The sequence below is a fragment of the Magallana gigas genome, chromosome 1 (assembly GCF_963853765.1).
Source record: "Magallana gigas chromosome 1, xbMagGiga1.1, whole genome shotgun sequence".
In the NCBI taxonomy this organism is placed as follows: Eukaryota; Metazoa; Mollusca; class Bivalvia; order Ostreida; family Ostreidae; genus Magallana; species Magallana gigas.
This window is the reverse complement of record NC_088853.1, coordinates 42,312,381-42,329,625: the sequence shown is the minus strand read 5'-3', so window position 1 is coordinate 42,329,625 and position 17,245 is coordinate 42,312,381. Positions and strand designations below refer to the sequence as shown.

General features: G+C 30.8%; 1 protein-coding gene and 1 long non-coding RNA gene across 2 annotated transcripts; both read right to left on the bottom strand.

Annotated features, from left to right (window-relative positions):
• Positions 1-9,136: 9,136 nt before the first annotated feature.
• Positions 9,137-11,229, bottom strand: LOC117687701 (multiple epidermal growth factor-like domains protein 10). The gene is made up of 7 exons (XM_034464689.2): positions 11,102-11,229; positions 10,876-11,016; positions 10,636-10,776; positions 10,402-10,542; positions 9,878-10,018; positions 9,665-9,791; positions 9,137-9,579 (listed from the first exon to the last, which is right to left on the bottom strand). The coding sequence occupies exons 1-7, from the start codon at positions 11,112-11,114 to the stop codon at positions 9,417-9,419; spliced, it is 867 nt and encodes a 288-aa protein (XP_034320580.2). The 5' UTR covers positions 11,115-11,229; the 3' UTR covers positions 9,137-9,416.
• Positions 11,230-11,863: 634 nt separating this feature from the next.
• Positions 11,864-15,635, bottom strand: LOC117688544 (uncharacterized). Its single transcript, XR_010712063.1, has 4 exons — positions 15,529-15,635; positions 14,732-14,953; positions 12,974-13,219; positions 11,864-11,994 (listed from the first exon to the last, which is right to left on the bottom strand). It is a non-coding gene; the product is annotated as an uncharacterized lncRNA (long non-coding RNA).
• Positions 15,636-17,245: the final 1,610 nt, after the last annotated feature.

Genomic DNA, 17,245 nt, shown 5'->3' with positions numbered 1-17,245 from the left:
TAAATAAGATTGTAAAAAAAATGATACGAAAAGATAAGTTTAACAATAAACTAAATTACATGAGGTATACACATTAGAGCGAGAAAGTAATAAAATATTAATGCAAAAGTTTTATACCTAGTTAGACTAGTAAAAAATATTTGATGTTGACATAGATAAATCATACGAATAAGCGATGAAACCTGATTAACTTGTGTGAAGCTCAACTAACTACGCCAGATAGCTCTAATCATCTTAGTTTTAAAAACCTAATTTTTCCCCACTTCAGCTGCAGACATTTAAAGGGATTTCAAAACACTTCATGAAATGAAAATGCAAAATTATAATTATGAAAAAAAAAATGATGATTTGCATTTCTTTGTGTATGTATATGCAAACTTTTCCTATCGAACATTGACCTAAAATTGGAGCCAAAAAAGGATTCGGGGATTAACTTCTTTATATCCAGTAAATCTTGATTTCTATCCTAAAAGCTTACAAAATTAAAGGCACTTTAAAACATGTATATTTAATGTTATGCCAATTTCGTTTTAAAAGCAATATTTCTTTTAATATGGTCACTTAATAATTATAAGACATAATACTTGGAGTTTTAAAGGGGCATGGTCACGATTTTGGTCAAATTTTATTTTCATGTTTTTATTATTTACAATGCTTTAGAAATGCATTTCGAATGATCAAATTAAATTTGAGAGTAATTCGTAGAGTTATAAGCAAGATACAGGGCTCACAATTCTTAAACATGTAAACAAGGCTCGTGCCCTGTATTTGTTTACATAGGTTCAATATACCAGTAAAAAACATTTCCAGATTATTTGTCTATCTTTTTATTCATTTTAAGCATAGATAAACAGTTCCTAACGTTTGACATATTCGTTTTAGGTTTAAAACTGACTTTTTTACTTCAAGGTTCAAAATGTAAACAAACGCTTTGTTTGCATAGCGAAGAATTTCAAGCTCTGTAACGTGCTTATAACTCAACAAATGGCACTCAAATTTTGATTGCCTATTAAAAATGCCACTCTGAAGAATTGTAAATATTAAAATCGGAAAAATAACTTTTTACCAAAATCGTGACCATGCCCCTTTAAGATAATTGAACTACATCAAGTTATGGGTAAAATGCTATTCCGCTGGTTGATTAACGCTTTCCTCAATTTGATATAACTTTTTCCAGGAATTTGTAAGTGACTTACTACTACTACTACTAATCTTCTTGCAAAAAATTAAAGTACCTTAACAGGCATTTGTGTAAGATACTAGAGTATGCAATTTTAAATATAATCTTATTGAAATCATAGAATAACACGGAAAGGGGCATAATCAAATTTAATTTTTGAAACCAATCAGGATTATCTTTTTTGGAACTTTTTATTACGAGGAGACACAAGAAAGATGCTCGGGTAAAGCCCCTTTCACAGTTGGCGCACGAGCACTTTACAACACTTTGTGACCGGATTTTTTTTTAGATTCGCACGAGCTCTCTCATACGTTGCACGAGCTCTTGCATACGTTGCACAAGCTCTCGCATTCGTTGCATGCGTTTTAGTGCTCGCATCAAGTCTCCTCAAAATAGTGGACATGCACACTATTTAGACGCGACCGAATGGGATCCAAATCATCGCATTGCAACGCACGAACATTAGTACGAACGTTTTACAACGTTTTGTGTACTCGCAAGAGTGATGCACGATTTTTAAAGGTCGTAAGATGAATCGCAGTTGTCCATGCGTGTATTGTACGACCATGAGACTGTTGCTCAATTTAACATGTTTCGTGTTATCTTGCAACGTTTTACTATCATTGCACGACTTATCAGTAATATGCCATGCTTTGCCACTAGTATATATACCCTGTATAAGCATCTCTGTTTCAGACCACAATTCAACAATATACATTTATTGCATGATGGTGATTTATTTCTCCAAGAAAAATCAGATTTCCTCAGGGTATCGCCCGTGGGAAATTAGTTTTTTCTGGGGGAATAAATCTTCATATTCCCTGAACATTAATGCAATAAACGAACAACATATGATTATACAAAATACGTTGATTTCTAAAAATTGTTTGGTTGTTTGATTTCCTCTGTTACTCTCATTTTTCTTTCATAATTTCGAAACATAGATAATTAAGTTGGTTTTGTGATATATAGAGAATCATAATTATATTTTTTATTTAATCATACTTGTCTACATCATGTGCTCATATCGGCTTTTTTTTTCATTCCTATGAAATCGCCATGTCACGTGACTTTCTAGACCAATCAAATATAATAGAACAAGTTGCTGTCCTTAAAAAAAAGGACTACAATACGTGGACCATTTGCATGTGTTTCCAACGAAAACGTGAAAGCCTTAAGATTATCAGAGATTCCACCGACTCTAGCCCTCTGTTTTTAACCACTAAATTTGTACGTTGTATTACGTATACATGTATTTATATAGCCCTGACTTTTTATCTCAGAATTTAAAGGGTTCATACTTCTCAAATAATTATGATCTATCTATGAATGAAATTTGCATGTATATTATCAGGCATTCGGTGAATTCTACTATTTGCGAACACATTACGATTCGCACTTCTTTGTTAAAGGGACTTGGACACGATTTGACTTAAAATTTTCAAATTTTATTTTTCCATTTTCAATGTTTATACTGATAAATATAGAAGTTTATAATGCCATGTCAAAATTTGAAACTCAAATATCAATTTATAAGCAAGATACAGAGTTTATAATTCTTTGTTTGTAAACAAAACTTGAATATTGTCATTTTTTACATATTCCTTGTATTGGTGTTAATTTCAATCCAATGTAACTTTCTTTTGTTGAAAATATTATTTAAGAAGATATTGAATTAGTTTAAATTGTTATTAACATGCCATTTTGTCTAAGAAATGGTAATTTTCTACATTTCTTTTTTGTAAACAACTACAAGACTCGAGCTTTGTTTACATAACAATCAATTCTTACCTCTGTATCTCGCTTGTAACTTGACTTTAACATTTAATAGTTTGGTCAATCATTTAAAATGCACCAATAAACCATTTTATACATAAAAAATAAAAATAAAATTTTTGATCACAAATCGTGTCCAAGTCCCTTTAACTATGCAGTGATGTCACAGCTTTGTGTAAATTAAAAATTTCATATTTTGATGCATTTTTCTTTAAATTTAAACTTTTATACAGTGACATAATTATTCAATCATACTTAAATGCTTAAAAAAATTTAATCGGGAAGTTCTCTAGCCCCGCCTACTATAAAAGTAAAGTGAAGCTACATGTGTATTCAGAAAACAAAACATTGCAAATTATGCTATATGATGCATGTTGTAGTTTCGGCATAACATTAACTTACTTCACAATAATGATAATTCATATCACATGCCAATCATTTTTTTAAGGAATACTTTGTTTCTGTACTGTTTACTGACAACTTTACAATTACAGCGCCTTTGAACTTATGTGTGCATATGGCACGGAATCCCGATCCCGATTCAGATAAACGTGTGCTAACCTGGTTCCCTGAGCTACCAATTACGCACAGGAACCAGGCTAACTCATGCGCAGGCTGAATTTTCCCCATAGCATCCGGTTTAACCTCGCTTATATATTTTCTGCGTGGACCTCAGGGTCCACGCAATAATCATATTGAGGTATAATAATTAATGCTGCTGCATCTGTGTTTCTTCTTGTGCGGCATGTTCTCTCGCTTTCAACTATGTCTACTGAAGAGTGTCGGAAATGGGAGGTATATATACCCCCTCTGACTCGCACGAGCATTCGTACCATGAAACGCATGATCGCACGTCCAATCGCATTGGCGCACGTTCAATCGTCCGATCACCTGGTCTCTTGCGCGATCCTATCGCATTATCTTTCAACAGTCGCTTTCATTGTACAACAGTCGCATATAGACGCAAGATATATCGCAAGATTTAATGCGTTTACATCGCACAACGCTCGCTTAGATCGTGCGAATTTCGTACGAATACTTTTTTCAAATGCGATTATTTCGGCAACAGTTTACGATTCATATCTAATTTTATCGGTCGCACAAATATTCAGTCGCTTCTACTCGTGCGCCAATTGTGAAAGGGGCTGAACGTGTCGTCTGGCCCTAAGCTGTTAAATAAAGTGTATTTTCAACGTAAATATAGCTATGTTGTCTCACCGGATAGCAGACTTAAAAAAATGTCTAAAACATGTTACAGTGCTGCTATCCTGAAAGTTGACAAGGATAGGATAGGATAGGATGCAGGATGCACGATACATGATAGAAATATAAAAGTTAAGTTCTATCCTATCCTATCCTATCCTATCCTGCATCCTGTAGCCAATCAGATTCGAGTACAAATTTCAGAGTTATTTTGCGAAACGAAAATTGGCTAAACAATGTATTTTCAGTGTCAATTTAATACGTTTTACAAGTTAAACCATTTAAGAATAAGTATTATATCAAAAACGCCGTGCATAACATTAATGCGCGCTAAAATGTCGGCGCTACATCTTTGTCAATTCGTACGCAAGTACGGAGTTACTGCGAGAATTCGTTGCAACATTTGACAACGTCAGAAATAGATTTCTGTATATACTTCATTTAAAGTCTGCAAATTAATAAAAGCTTGAATTTATAAACGACTAATTTGGCATTTTAAAAGATAAACATGTATACAAGAATCAGACATGGATTCACGTTTAATATAATTTCTTCGATGCCCAATAACAGGGACGCATATTTCTGTCCGATATTAACCTGAACATATCGAATTAATAAATGTTAGCTAGCTATAAATGCTTAAGAATTTATACTTTAAAAGTAACTCCGAGTGGTATAACTACAAACGATATAAACTTCCTAAAGGAATTATTTATTTTCAGATCGTGTTTACATTTATCGCCGAACGAATCGCTCGAATAATGAGAATTACGCTCAGTTATATGTGATAAGCAAATAATTTGATAAAAATATGTGACTAAACAGTTCCTCAATAAGTGCATCGAAGGTATTTATCTGTTTTTTATGCATAAATATAATTAAATCAAAAATCTAATCGCTTACCTGTTTGTTTACGTTATTATGTCCATCCCGCGTACGATTTAATTTTACCGTAGCACAGGTAAGTAAGTTATCCCGCTCGATGAATATTCGGTTTTAAGATTTAATTATTCATTTTGAGTATTACATTAATTGATTTAATCATTTTATTTTTAAATTTCGTTTCATTTAACTTGCATTCCTATATTTTGAAAGTATGGGATAGGATAGGATAGGATAGAGCCTTTTTGCAGGATAGGATGCAGGATACAGGATATAGGATAGGATAGGATAGTTTTGTCAACTTTCACGATAGCAGCACTGTATTACAATGTTCGTATGTACAATACATTTGCAACTCAAACTACATAATTTAATTTTAATTATGTTCATGAACATTGATAGGCTAAAAAAATTAACATGCATTTTCCTCACTGATATGATATTAATATTACAGATAAATGAAATCATTAAAATCTTAACAATACCGGTACTGAAAATTCAAATTAGGTTGTAGTTACATGCTCTTGTATGAAACATGCCAGGGGCAATATATTTATGTTATTTCTATTGATAAGATCAATAAATGTGTTATACGATGCAAATTATGATAATTAACCCAATGCACATTAAAACACCGAATAACAAGATAAGGTTAAAAAGATCTTCAAATGTACAGTTAAATGTGCATAGTTATCATGTTTCGAAGCTTATCGCGCAATTTATCAATGTCGATCATTAGCGCGCTCATTTGGCGGTCATAGTATCAAAAAAGAGAGATAACTTGTACATCGTTGATTCGAAATCTTAATGTTAATTTTAACATTATGAAAAAATTCAACAACACAGTTAATGTATATCAGGTATTTATAATGGATACATCATGCATTATAAAAGAGCATGTTTATTGTCCTTTTTTTGTAAACAAACAAAAGTTACGATGCGGATAGACGGAAAATTCAACGCAATGTTTGGGTTGCCGTCTGTGTATTGGATCAATACTGTAAAAACAAGGCTAATCAGCAGCAGGAAAGTAAGTTATTTAAAGGAATTTAATTTTTTTTATCATAAATATTTATTAATACATATAATTAAATAGCGATAATCCATAAAAATAGAACAAATCCAAAATTGACAAGAATAATTATCATAACTATTAAAAAGTTTTATTTCAATTAAAAACAAATACAAATATATACTAAAGTAAGAGGTACATTGGAATAAATATCGGTCCTTCTTGTATTTACGCTTAAATTGCTTCTCGAATAGAAATATAATTTTTCTGCGCATTAATAATTAAAATTTATATATTACAGTTATAAACAGTTTATGAACCTGGGCTATCTTTCAATCCAATTTTAGATGAAACCAATGCATGAAGTTAATATTATTTTACTTTAAAAAAAGTCTTTCGTGTCATTTTGGAATCAAAGACTTTGGTACATGTAAACATACCTCTTAATTTTTGCTAACAGCTGGCTAATCGTTGCAAGAGCAACTAGAAAACAATGTAGTTATTAAACTTTCAACCGAATGCGCCTTCGCCTAATTGAATACTGCACATGTTCGGACTGATCAGTTATTAAAGATGAAGTGAATAATATTTAAATCAACAAACACGCTTTGATCAGCCCTTGTTTCCTTTTGTTTTTTTGTAAATGTTTATTGAAATAACTTATCATTTTAGCATTCAAATTTTGTAAACGTAACTTTTAAAATCTATTACAGGTATTTCTTTTTTGTAGAAGCTCGGTCAACTTTTTGTTGTGGAGCGGAGAGGGATCCAGGGAATTAAAGGACCTCAGGATAATCCACGTGACAAGGAAAGGGAAATATCGGGTGATGGAAAACCAGGAAGTGACGTCACAAATCATTAAAGTGTACAATCGAAGTGTGTTTTCCTACGCTGAGGACAAATCCATCTTTAGGATAGATTCCGTTGACATTTCAAAAGCAAGCAAAATGACAGCTCATGTTTGGCAGTTTTATAGGAAATATTTAGGATTCAGAAAAACCGACTATAAAACTTTCATTTTAGACTTGACGTACACAGATGAAGATTTAGGAGAAACCATTCTCGGTAGGAATGCCGTTATCCGGATTAACATTAAGCGCCATATTGGATACCTTCACATACTAAGTACATTTATTCACGAGCTTGCTCATTTTCTGGAGAATAGATTCTGTGAGGAGGATCATGGGAACACTTTCTTCTGCCTCGGTTTGACATTGATAAACATTCTTCAGTGTTCAGACTTAGATTTGACAGAATACGGCATATCACATACAGATGTACAAAAGTTAGAAATATCTATCATGTAAAGCACCAAAATTAAAAAGTCAAAGATTTCATCAATAAAACGAAAGCATAAAATTCTCTCTAAAATAATGATAAAAACTTCTTCAGCCTTTTTTTTTTATATATTACAGATTGAACTATTTTACAATCTGTGTTTTAAAGATGTTTCCAAATATAAAAGATGTCTGCGCAACTATTTTTGTTGATTTTCTTTTTGAGTGAATCAACCACATCCAATGTTGTACGTTATAAGATATATGAATCATCAAACACTTCCAGGAATTTGCAAGAAAAGTTTTAAAAAATCCAATGAAAAATTGAATCTCATGAATATTCCGCTAAAATATATTTACCTGAGACCTGAGTGAAGGAATGGAAACCAATATAAATGATACATACATACTTCGTACAGAATTTTCTTATGTCATGAAATGTATGAGAGAGTACCAAAGGGAATTACATACGCTTACATTGCACGATGAAACCATTTTAGAGCAATCCATTCATTGCACCTTTTTTTTTACTGAAATTCTTGATTGAATAATCACATTACCAAGATAGGGTGTTAGGCTATTATAGCATTGAATGATTTATTTTTGACGTCGTCGTGTCAATAACTGCCGTCAGGTGAGCAGACAAATTGAATAACGCGCGTTAGCGCGTTATGATAATTTGTCTGCTCATCTGACGGCAGTTATTGACACGACGACGTTAAAAATAAATCATTCAATGCTTATATTTACATTCCCTTACTGAAGAAATCAATTGTTTACTTAAATAAATTGATATAAAGTGCAGATCACGGAGGGAGTGAATTAGTAATAGCAAGAACAGCTGATTTGTAAAACCGGTTTAAACTGGTTATCACAGAGACTATTGAGATGAGATCGACGAGCATGAAAATATAATACATAAAAAATAACTATTGAAATGTTGCTTTCAACAATAAAGTCAACTGTTTTGTTGAATAATTATAAAACATGGTGTTTTGACAACATTTATGACATACATTTTTTAACCGGTAACATAGAAATCACTGTTTGAGAACTATTTATGTAAATTACTTGTAAATTCATACGCAGTGAATAGGTGTTGCATTTAGAGGCATTTAAACATCACGGAATTTAATGGAAAAACACAGTAGAATGTAAATATTTTGATTTATTATTCCTAAAATCACATTTTATAAAGAAATTTCACTTTCAATGAAGTCTTCGTCTCTCAAGTCGAGATGGGTATAGTTTCAAAGTTCGTAAATCCAATAACCAATGTTGTTAGAAATTAATTTATTAACATATTGAATCAATTACATGTAATAAGTATAAGTTAGTATTCAGAAATAAAAAAAACCATCTAAAGGTTATTACATTTATAGTTACGTGTAATAATCTAAAATGTCGATCACTGACCAATTTAAGAAAAAGATTTTTTTTGTTTGAAAACTTCCTTTTAAACATAGTATAATATATAATGAGTTAGGGATGAGAGGTATTACATGTAAATATTATTGTTCATAAAATTAATGAAACATTGTGTTAAAGTGTAAGTAAGTATGTAAATGTAAATGAAACATTGTGTTAAAGTGTAAGTAAGTGTAAGTATGTAAATGTAAATGAAACATTGTGTTAAAGTGTAAGTAACTGTAAGTATGTAAATGTAAATGAAACATTGTGTTAAAGTGTAAAAAAAGTGTAAAAAAGTGTAAAAAAAAAAGTGAGAAAAATCAGAACATGTATCAGTTGCTTCTGCAAATTCTTTTTAACATTAAAATAATTAACGAAAATTGATAAATTACTGTTCTAACAAATGCTTGTTTTTCTGGAATATCTTCCAAACTAAAAATACATAAACTACATAACGATGGCTTAATGCTCAACAAATTACCCATTCCAGATCAAACTTTGTTCAAGAATTCTTGATATGATTTTTGGCCATGAACGATATCATTTTTTGAGAAAAAAATTCTCAGTGATTATTCTATGCTTAAAATTTGAATGTTTTCCTATGTCTTTTTGATTTAGTCAAAAATCCGCTACGACAAACCAGTCCTCTGGAATAAGGAATGAGCTTTATGCATCGTCAGTAAAAAGACATATTCTGATAACACATTTCTTTGACGGGTAAATCAACATATTGGTAATGATCAGGTTCAATCGATGCAACCTCTCTTCTAGCGTAGGACATGGCCCTCAATGAGATAGGGACATCAGCTTTATCGGATCTCTTGCGACTAGACTTTTTCCTATAAAACAAACAAAAAATGAAAGGCAGTTTAAAACGCCATATTATCTTAAATATACAAAGAAAAATAATTAAATCGTATTTACCAGTGTCTTATTAATGTACATGTACAAGCAATGAAGAAAGCGTTGACCACGACTGGTGCTGAAAATCCAATGATCAACAATAAAGGTTGAATCGAGTTTTTGAACTGTAGATGGTTGTTGGCAGTATCTAAATAATATAACAAAATATATGATTTTATCATTCAAATCTTACGTAAATTCTTAAATGCATGTAATGAATAACATTTTATTTACAGTTTTCACATTTTCTCCCAATGTAACCGTCAATACATCCATCAGAACATTCGCCATTGATGGGATCACACTCTGTATTGTTTATACAATTTCCGCTACAATTCCCCATGCATTCAGTCCCGAAATGTCCAGGTGGACACTCTACAAAAGAAATGCTGCTTTTAAAATTTTCACGAAAATCAGGTTTTGGATCTTAATGATAAAACGTATGTTTGCTTTAATATTTAATCACAAATGTCTTTATCTCATGTCAAAAATAATCTATGATAAAAATTTTGATATTAAAAAGTTTTAATTGTTAAAATTTTGAGAAATGACAAATAATGAAGTATGTAGAAAATGAAATAAACTTGAAATGCAAATAAAATGAAATGCAATATAAAGTTAAATTCCTAACCATAAAACTAGCTATCTTCAAAGATTTAGTTTGTACAATAAATAACCTCTCTAACCATTAATTAATCACTTCATTAACGTATTGAGATGTTTCACACAGCGGCTGAACAAAAAAAAATTAAGGTTACCCTTGTCACAAATAGATCCTGTCCATCCAAAATCACACCCTGCGTCACAAAGACCAGTCACGTGATTACATGTTGAGTTGTTCATACAATTTCCTATACACTGTTGACTACAGTTTTCACCATACCACCCATTTTCACATTCTATACATATAAAAAATATTTAATCAATAAGACCCTCCATTTACGTTTTTAGATGTTTCACACATCAGTCAAACGGAAACAAATTTAAGTTACCCTTGTTACACATAGATCCTGTCCATCCAACATCACATCCTACGTCACAATGACCAGTCACGTGATTACACGTTGAGTTGTCTCTACAACTCCCTACACATTGTTGACTACAGTTTTCACCATACCACCCACTTTCACATTCTATTCATATGAAAAATATAATAAATAAAATAAAAAAACCCTCCTTTTATGTTTTGAGATGTTCCACACAGCGGTCAAACGTTAACAAATTAAGGTTACCCTTTTCACACTTGGGTCTTCTCCATCCAACATTACATCCTACGTCACAATGACCAGTCACGTGATTACAAGTTGAGTTGTTTATGCAATTTCGCACGCATTTTTGACTACAGTTTTCACCATACCATCCATTTTCACATTCTATTCACAGGAAAAAAGAGTATAACCTTTCATTTACTTATTAAGATGTTAAACATAGCGGCCAAATATAAATATTTAACGTTACCCTTGTCACACATAGATCCTGTCCATCCAACACCACACCCTCCGTCACAATGACCAGTAACATGATTACAAGTTGAATTGTAAATACAATTTCCTACACACCGTTGACTACATTTTTCACCATACCTTCCATTTTCACATTCTATTCATATGAAAAATATATGATTAATAAGACCCTCCATTTACGTTTTTAGATGTTTCACACATCAGTCAAACGTAAACAAATTAAGTTTACCCTTGTCACACATAGATCCTGTCCATCCAACATCACATCCTAAGTCACAATGACCAGTCACGTGATTACACGTTGAGTTGTTTTTACAATTTTGTACGCATTTTTTACCACAGGTTTCACCAAACCATCCATTTTCACATTCTATTCATATGCAAAAAAAGTTTAATTATTAAAAATAATCCACTTCATTTACGTTTAGAGATGTTTCACACAGCGGACAAACATGAATAATTTAAGGTTACCCTTGTCACACATAGATCCTTTCCATCCAGCATCACATCCTACGTCACAATGACCAGTCACGTGATTACATGTTGAGTTGTAAATACAATTTCCTACACATTTTTTACTACATTTTTCACCATACCATCCATTTTCACATTCTATTCATATGAAAAAAAAATCACTTTTGATAAAATATATTAAGATAGTTAACAACTAAGAAAACGCTTAAGAAGAAAAAAATGTAAAAGAATTTGCTTAAACTAGTATCAGAAACCATCACAATACTATCATCATACCTATTTGGCAGGTTGCCCCTTTCCATCCGGGATTACATTCAAAACACATTCCGTTTTGTATGTGACAGTCGTTGTTTTTACAATGGATCGGGCAAGGAGTGTCACAATTGCTTCCATAGACGCCAGGTTTAATACAACCTTAATTAAATGATGAAAAAAAATCTTTAAAAAAACACCATTTAATCAACAAAAAAGTATACAGTTTTACTAAAATCAAAAGTTTATTAGTATTAGAAATGATTAAAATTGAATTGATCATTTATATAAATACATGTACCAAATGCATTTTAAAAGAACAGTTTTGCCAGGTTTTGTTACAGACTCAATAAAATAGTTATTAAAAACTTAAACAGCAATTTAGAAAGTTCACATGGATATCTGACTTTGTTGGTCAAGTAATCGTTTCATGAGAAACCCGGAATACTTCTCGAAAGATTTGATAACGTACTAACAATGTTCATACCCCAGTAAACCTTTAAACATTTCTGTTTATTATTAATTTTTACGTATAAAAAAAGCAATGCGATCGTTATAAAATTACCGTATTTTTGTGTTGATAATAACGCAAGCTCGCGCGATGATCACTGTGACCTCAAAATTTAACCTTTTGAACCCGTACAAAGTTTACACAGAAATGAACGTTTTTGCTCTTCTATAAGATCATATAAGGAATCTTATTTGCAAATATAAATATAAGATTATATATGTAGAAAATAAATTGATTTCATTTACATGTATCTAAGAAATCTTTCATTTAAAATATACATTGAAACAGAATTATTTTTTATCAATTCAATTGATTAATAAAATGTCAAGAGTTTTTTGTCATATTCTATGATCAGCCCTGGATATGTCAAAGATTGTCTTAAAACATGATAAGTCTAACCAATATTAATGTTAATTTTCAAAATTATCAATTATAACATGCATTATCAAGCTTATAATAATTTGATCTCCAATGTTGTGCAAAACATTCAGTTATGAAACAATTTACGAATAAAAACACGACATATCCAAGGAAATATATATATATATATATATATATATATATATATATATATATATATATATATATATATATATATATATATATATATATATATATAATGGAAGTTACCCTTAACTATAACTTCACAAAGCTCAGTGTAAACATTGGCTAGTTCATAGTTTTTTGGGTAAAATTCTCCATCCAATCTTTCGTTGTAAAATGTCACATAGCGACCTGGTTTTATACAGAAAGTTGTAAAATTCAAGGGGGGCAACTGAGGCCCGTCCTTGTAACATAGAGAGGAACTCTTCAGTCCGTCATCATTAGCTGATACATACAGCGAGAACCCAGCAAAACGTCCTCGTTGTCGAAACTCTGAGGAAAGATTTAATAAATTCAAAGCAGATAAAACATTTTGCGTTCTCATATTACGCAAGAGTATACTAGACATTTTGAAGATTGTAATTCGTAATTCGTAAGTCATGGAGAATTATTTATTAAGGTCAAGATTTTGTAAATGAAATGCGCCTTAAAGTTTCTAAAATTTAAGATATAATTTTTTTCAATGATGCTTCATGACAATAGCTTTGTTTGATAAGGTGTACCGGGCCTAAACGTTTTGGTAAAAACAATAAAAAATCATGTTTTAAACCGTCATTTTCAATGAAATATGCAGGAAATAAAGAACAACTTTTGGAGTTTTGTCCATTTTAGACTAATGAAATATATCTAGAATGCCTACAGTCTCCCTCAAAACGGAATTAAACAAGCTCTTGAACTCCTCTTTAAAATGATGTCAAATTGAATATAGGTATCGGGATTATTTTTCCCATGTTTTAACATAGAATGTCAAGAAATTGTTCAATTTTCTACATAATTCCTTTTTAGCCGTAAAGTACGGGAAAAAGATTCTTCTAATTAATTATGACGTCATAATGGTTCTAGCTCCAAAAAGACTCTCTGGAATCATTTACTAGATCTTGACCTTAAGGTATCCCACTCCTCAATGTTGTTGTATCAAGATTTTCTTGAGAAGTATATCATTGAAATCTGTAGACAAAACAAACTTAAAAAATACAAAGATAATGGGGGATCAGTATCCATCCCTCTGAGTTATGGCCCATTTAATTTGATACTTTAAGAAAATAAATTACTCGGAATTGTATAGTTTAAGCGGGTTCGATTGTCGTGGTAATTTTTAGAATATATTATTTTCCTGGAGACGATGGACTCCGTAAAGATAGAGGAATATATTCGGAAATATATGTATCAAAATTTTAAAGCTAAAATATTCAGAATTTCTTTTTACTAAATAAAAGATAATGTTCTGAGATATAAAAATTGAGAACTATAAGGTATATTTCTTAGATATTTTGTTGACCATCCAACATCCTCAATTACAAGATCTCAAATCCCTTAAATTCATTCGGAAACTAAATTGGTTCCTATTTGTAATACATCTGAGTAATGTAGAATAAATCTTAGAATTTAAGTAATTTCCTACATGTAACTTGATAATGTTCCTGTGTGTTTTATTTATATCTATATATTTATGGGTTTTTGAGATGGTTCACGGTTTGTTATTGTCATTTTTTCATACATAAAAAACCGTAGTTTACACAACCCTGTTTATGTAGTTACACGTATTTTGACAAAACTTCCTGTATGTTTTATTTTTATACACAATATACACATTTTATTTTATAAACAATTAGCACTATGGTTTTTTGGATTTTTAAAAACAATGTCCTGTATGTTTTATTTTTGAACAAGAACATGCATACTCTAGCTGAATTTTTCATGGATACGTTTTCTTTAAATTGGAAAACTGAAAACAATTTGATTTTCCCACCCCCTTCTAGATACAAGGAAGGAAATAATGAATACCGTAACCGTCGTAGGATCTAAACAGGATGTTGATGCTGTAGATTCTGTAAATTCCACCGAGATCCACTTTCCACCAAACAATCTTGTCCTCGGAGGTTTGTCCAACTGCATTTGCCCTCATACACGTTAAGGGGTTTCTATCTACTGCCTTACTTGCATCATAATTCAATGCATTAATGAATATCGGTGAAAGGGATGCAAATTTTTGATCTGATAAATCATCTGTAAAAGAAATATAAAAAAAAATAATTGTAAAATAAATATGCCACAGATAAGATTTTTTTTGAGATGAAAATATTTTGAGAATTATATTATTTCGTGACATCTTATTATATCAAAAACCTGTGGTCATGATCACGACAGTACCTTAATATCCATCTAGAGTATGTCCTGGGATATTAGTATATCTTATTTTAAGCTCTAAGACACATCTTAAGATGTAAAACCGAAGTATCTTAGTCGTACTTTTAATAAATAATAATTTATTGCCTGCAACGTAGAATATTCTAAACCGAAATTAATCCAATGATTCTAATTTCACGATTGATTTTATATCTAAATAACCATGATGCTACATCAATTTTTAAAATTAATAAATCTTACGGTAATTATTTTGCAATCGTCAAAAAATAGTTAAACCAAATACAACTTTTTGAGTATCTAAAATAACCCTCATCTCATTAACTTGTTTACTTTTTACAATCCTACCCAATAAAATTCGAAATGAATTTGTTTTTTTAATAAGGTAAGATTTTAAACATTTGAATTAGTTATTTTATAAACCTTTATAAACTTACCAAATGCGAACACTAAGGATATTCCCAAAAGATAATAAATAATGTATCTAAACTTCATTCTGTTAGAACGTTAATGGCCATCTGAGCTAACCTGGAAATTCCGCGTGAAATTTACCTCGTTAATTATCAATTCCTTTTCAGTGCGATTTTCCTAATTAGATCACGTTAAAACTTGACAGGTGCGCCGGGCATAAACAATATCCCTTCCTTACATAATAGAATTCGCTAGTCACTGATTGGTTGATTGAGCAGAGTTATAAAAAACAACAACCATAATGTTAAGAAACCTTTCTGATGAAAGCTATTAAGGGATGGCAAAAGGATGTATTTGGTGTTGTATAAATAACTTGAAATGCAAAGTTGTATTGGCACTCTTTTATCATTCTCTAGCTTTACCCCCTAAATTTTGTAAACTTTTTTTTATACGAGGAACTTTTGTGATATTTATCAAAGTTTAAACGTTATACTCAAAATCAAAATAACGTTACCTATAATCGTCAAAGTACCGAAAGTACTTAGATAGTACATTTACATTAATGGTATAAAATGTTCATCGGCTATAATTAAAAAGGAGTGTAAAAGAAGTATGATATACGACTGAAGCTACATGAAGGATAAGGTATATAATACTACCATCAAAATTTGTACAATATGTTCATGAGTTAGATAAAATGCACCATTAATTGCGACATTGTAACATTATTGCGGCCCTGACAATAAGTAAGTTTACTGGATTAAAAGAACATAAAATAATTATTTTCATTGTCTTACATTGAAATGTCTTAAAGTATATGAAAATACCAATCAACTTAATGAAAACAGTGATTTTTTCCTTTGACAATTATACAATTTATTTAAATTTTTAGCAAATCGCCAAAGACTTAAGGAAATCCGAGTATATCCTGATTTTGATCCTGAAACCTTAAAAATGTCAGCCCTACGTATTTACATGTATATAAACGCTATATATTTAAAGAAATTCGAATTTTACTTATTGTTTTGAACATTTTCTTTAATATAAAATTTAAAAAAGTTTTGATTCCTAGTACATGTTCAACCTCCGGTTGCGTAATTTATTGTTAAAAATAAACATGTACACTAAAAAGGTGAAAAACTAAATGTTATCATCTGTTATTGTTATGACATTAATAATAAGTAAAACTAGATATGATCTCGTTGCAAGCAATGGGGAGGTCTTCCGTCCCATTTTAAGGAAGTGAAATGACCTTGCCTTTGATCTGAGAGGCCTGACCCATTTTTCTTTATTTCAAATGAAAGGTCTTTATATATCAAACACGTTTGTTTAACAAGTGTTTAAATATTCGTTACTGTTCTTGAGCTATCTTGGAAAGAAAGTTTGAGGGGCAGACCACTAATTTTTTTCTTGGGCCATCTATGCATTTTCTTTTCTATATTGTTTTTTTTAAAAATGTTTGTCTTTTTTTTTTTTTAAAGATATAAATGATTTAAGTTTTGTGTTCTAGCCACTTAAAACCCCTAATTAGGAAACGCATTCCTAAATTTTTAGAATGTATAGTTAAATAACTGTAAGATAAACATTTTTGTTTTCTTAACCTATGAAAAATATTTCTCAGTTAAGACAAATAACATTTTATAAATTTTGTATGAACGTATTCTTGTATAATACATTGTTGTGCGCAATTAAACATCCAAAATATTTTCGTATAAGAAGTCATAGAATGTTTATATTCATTCT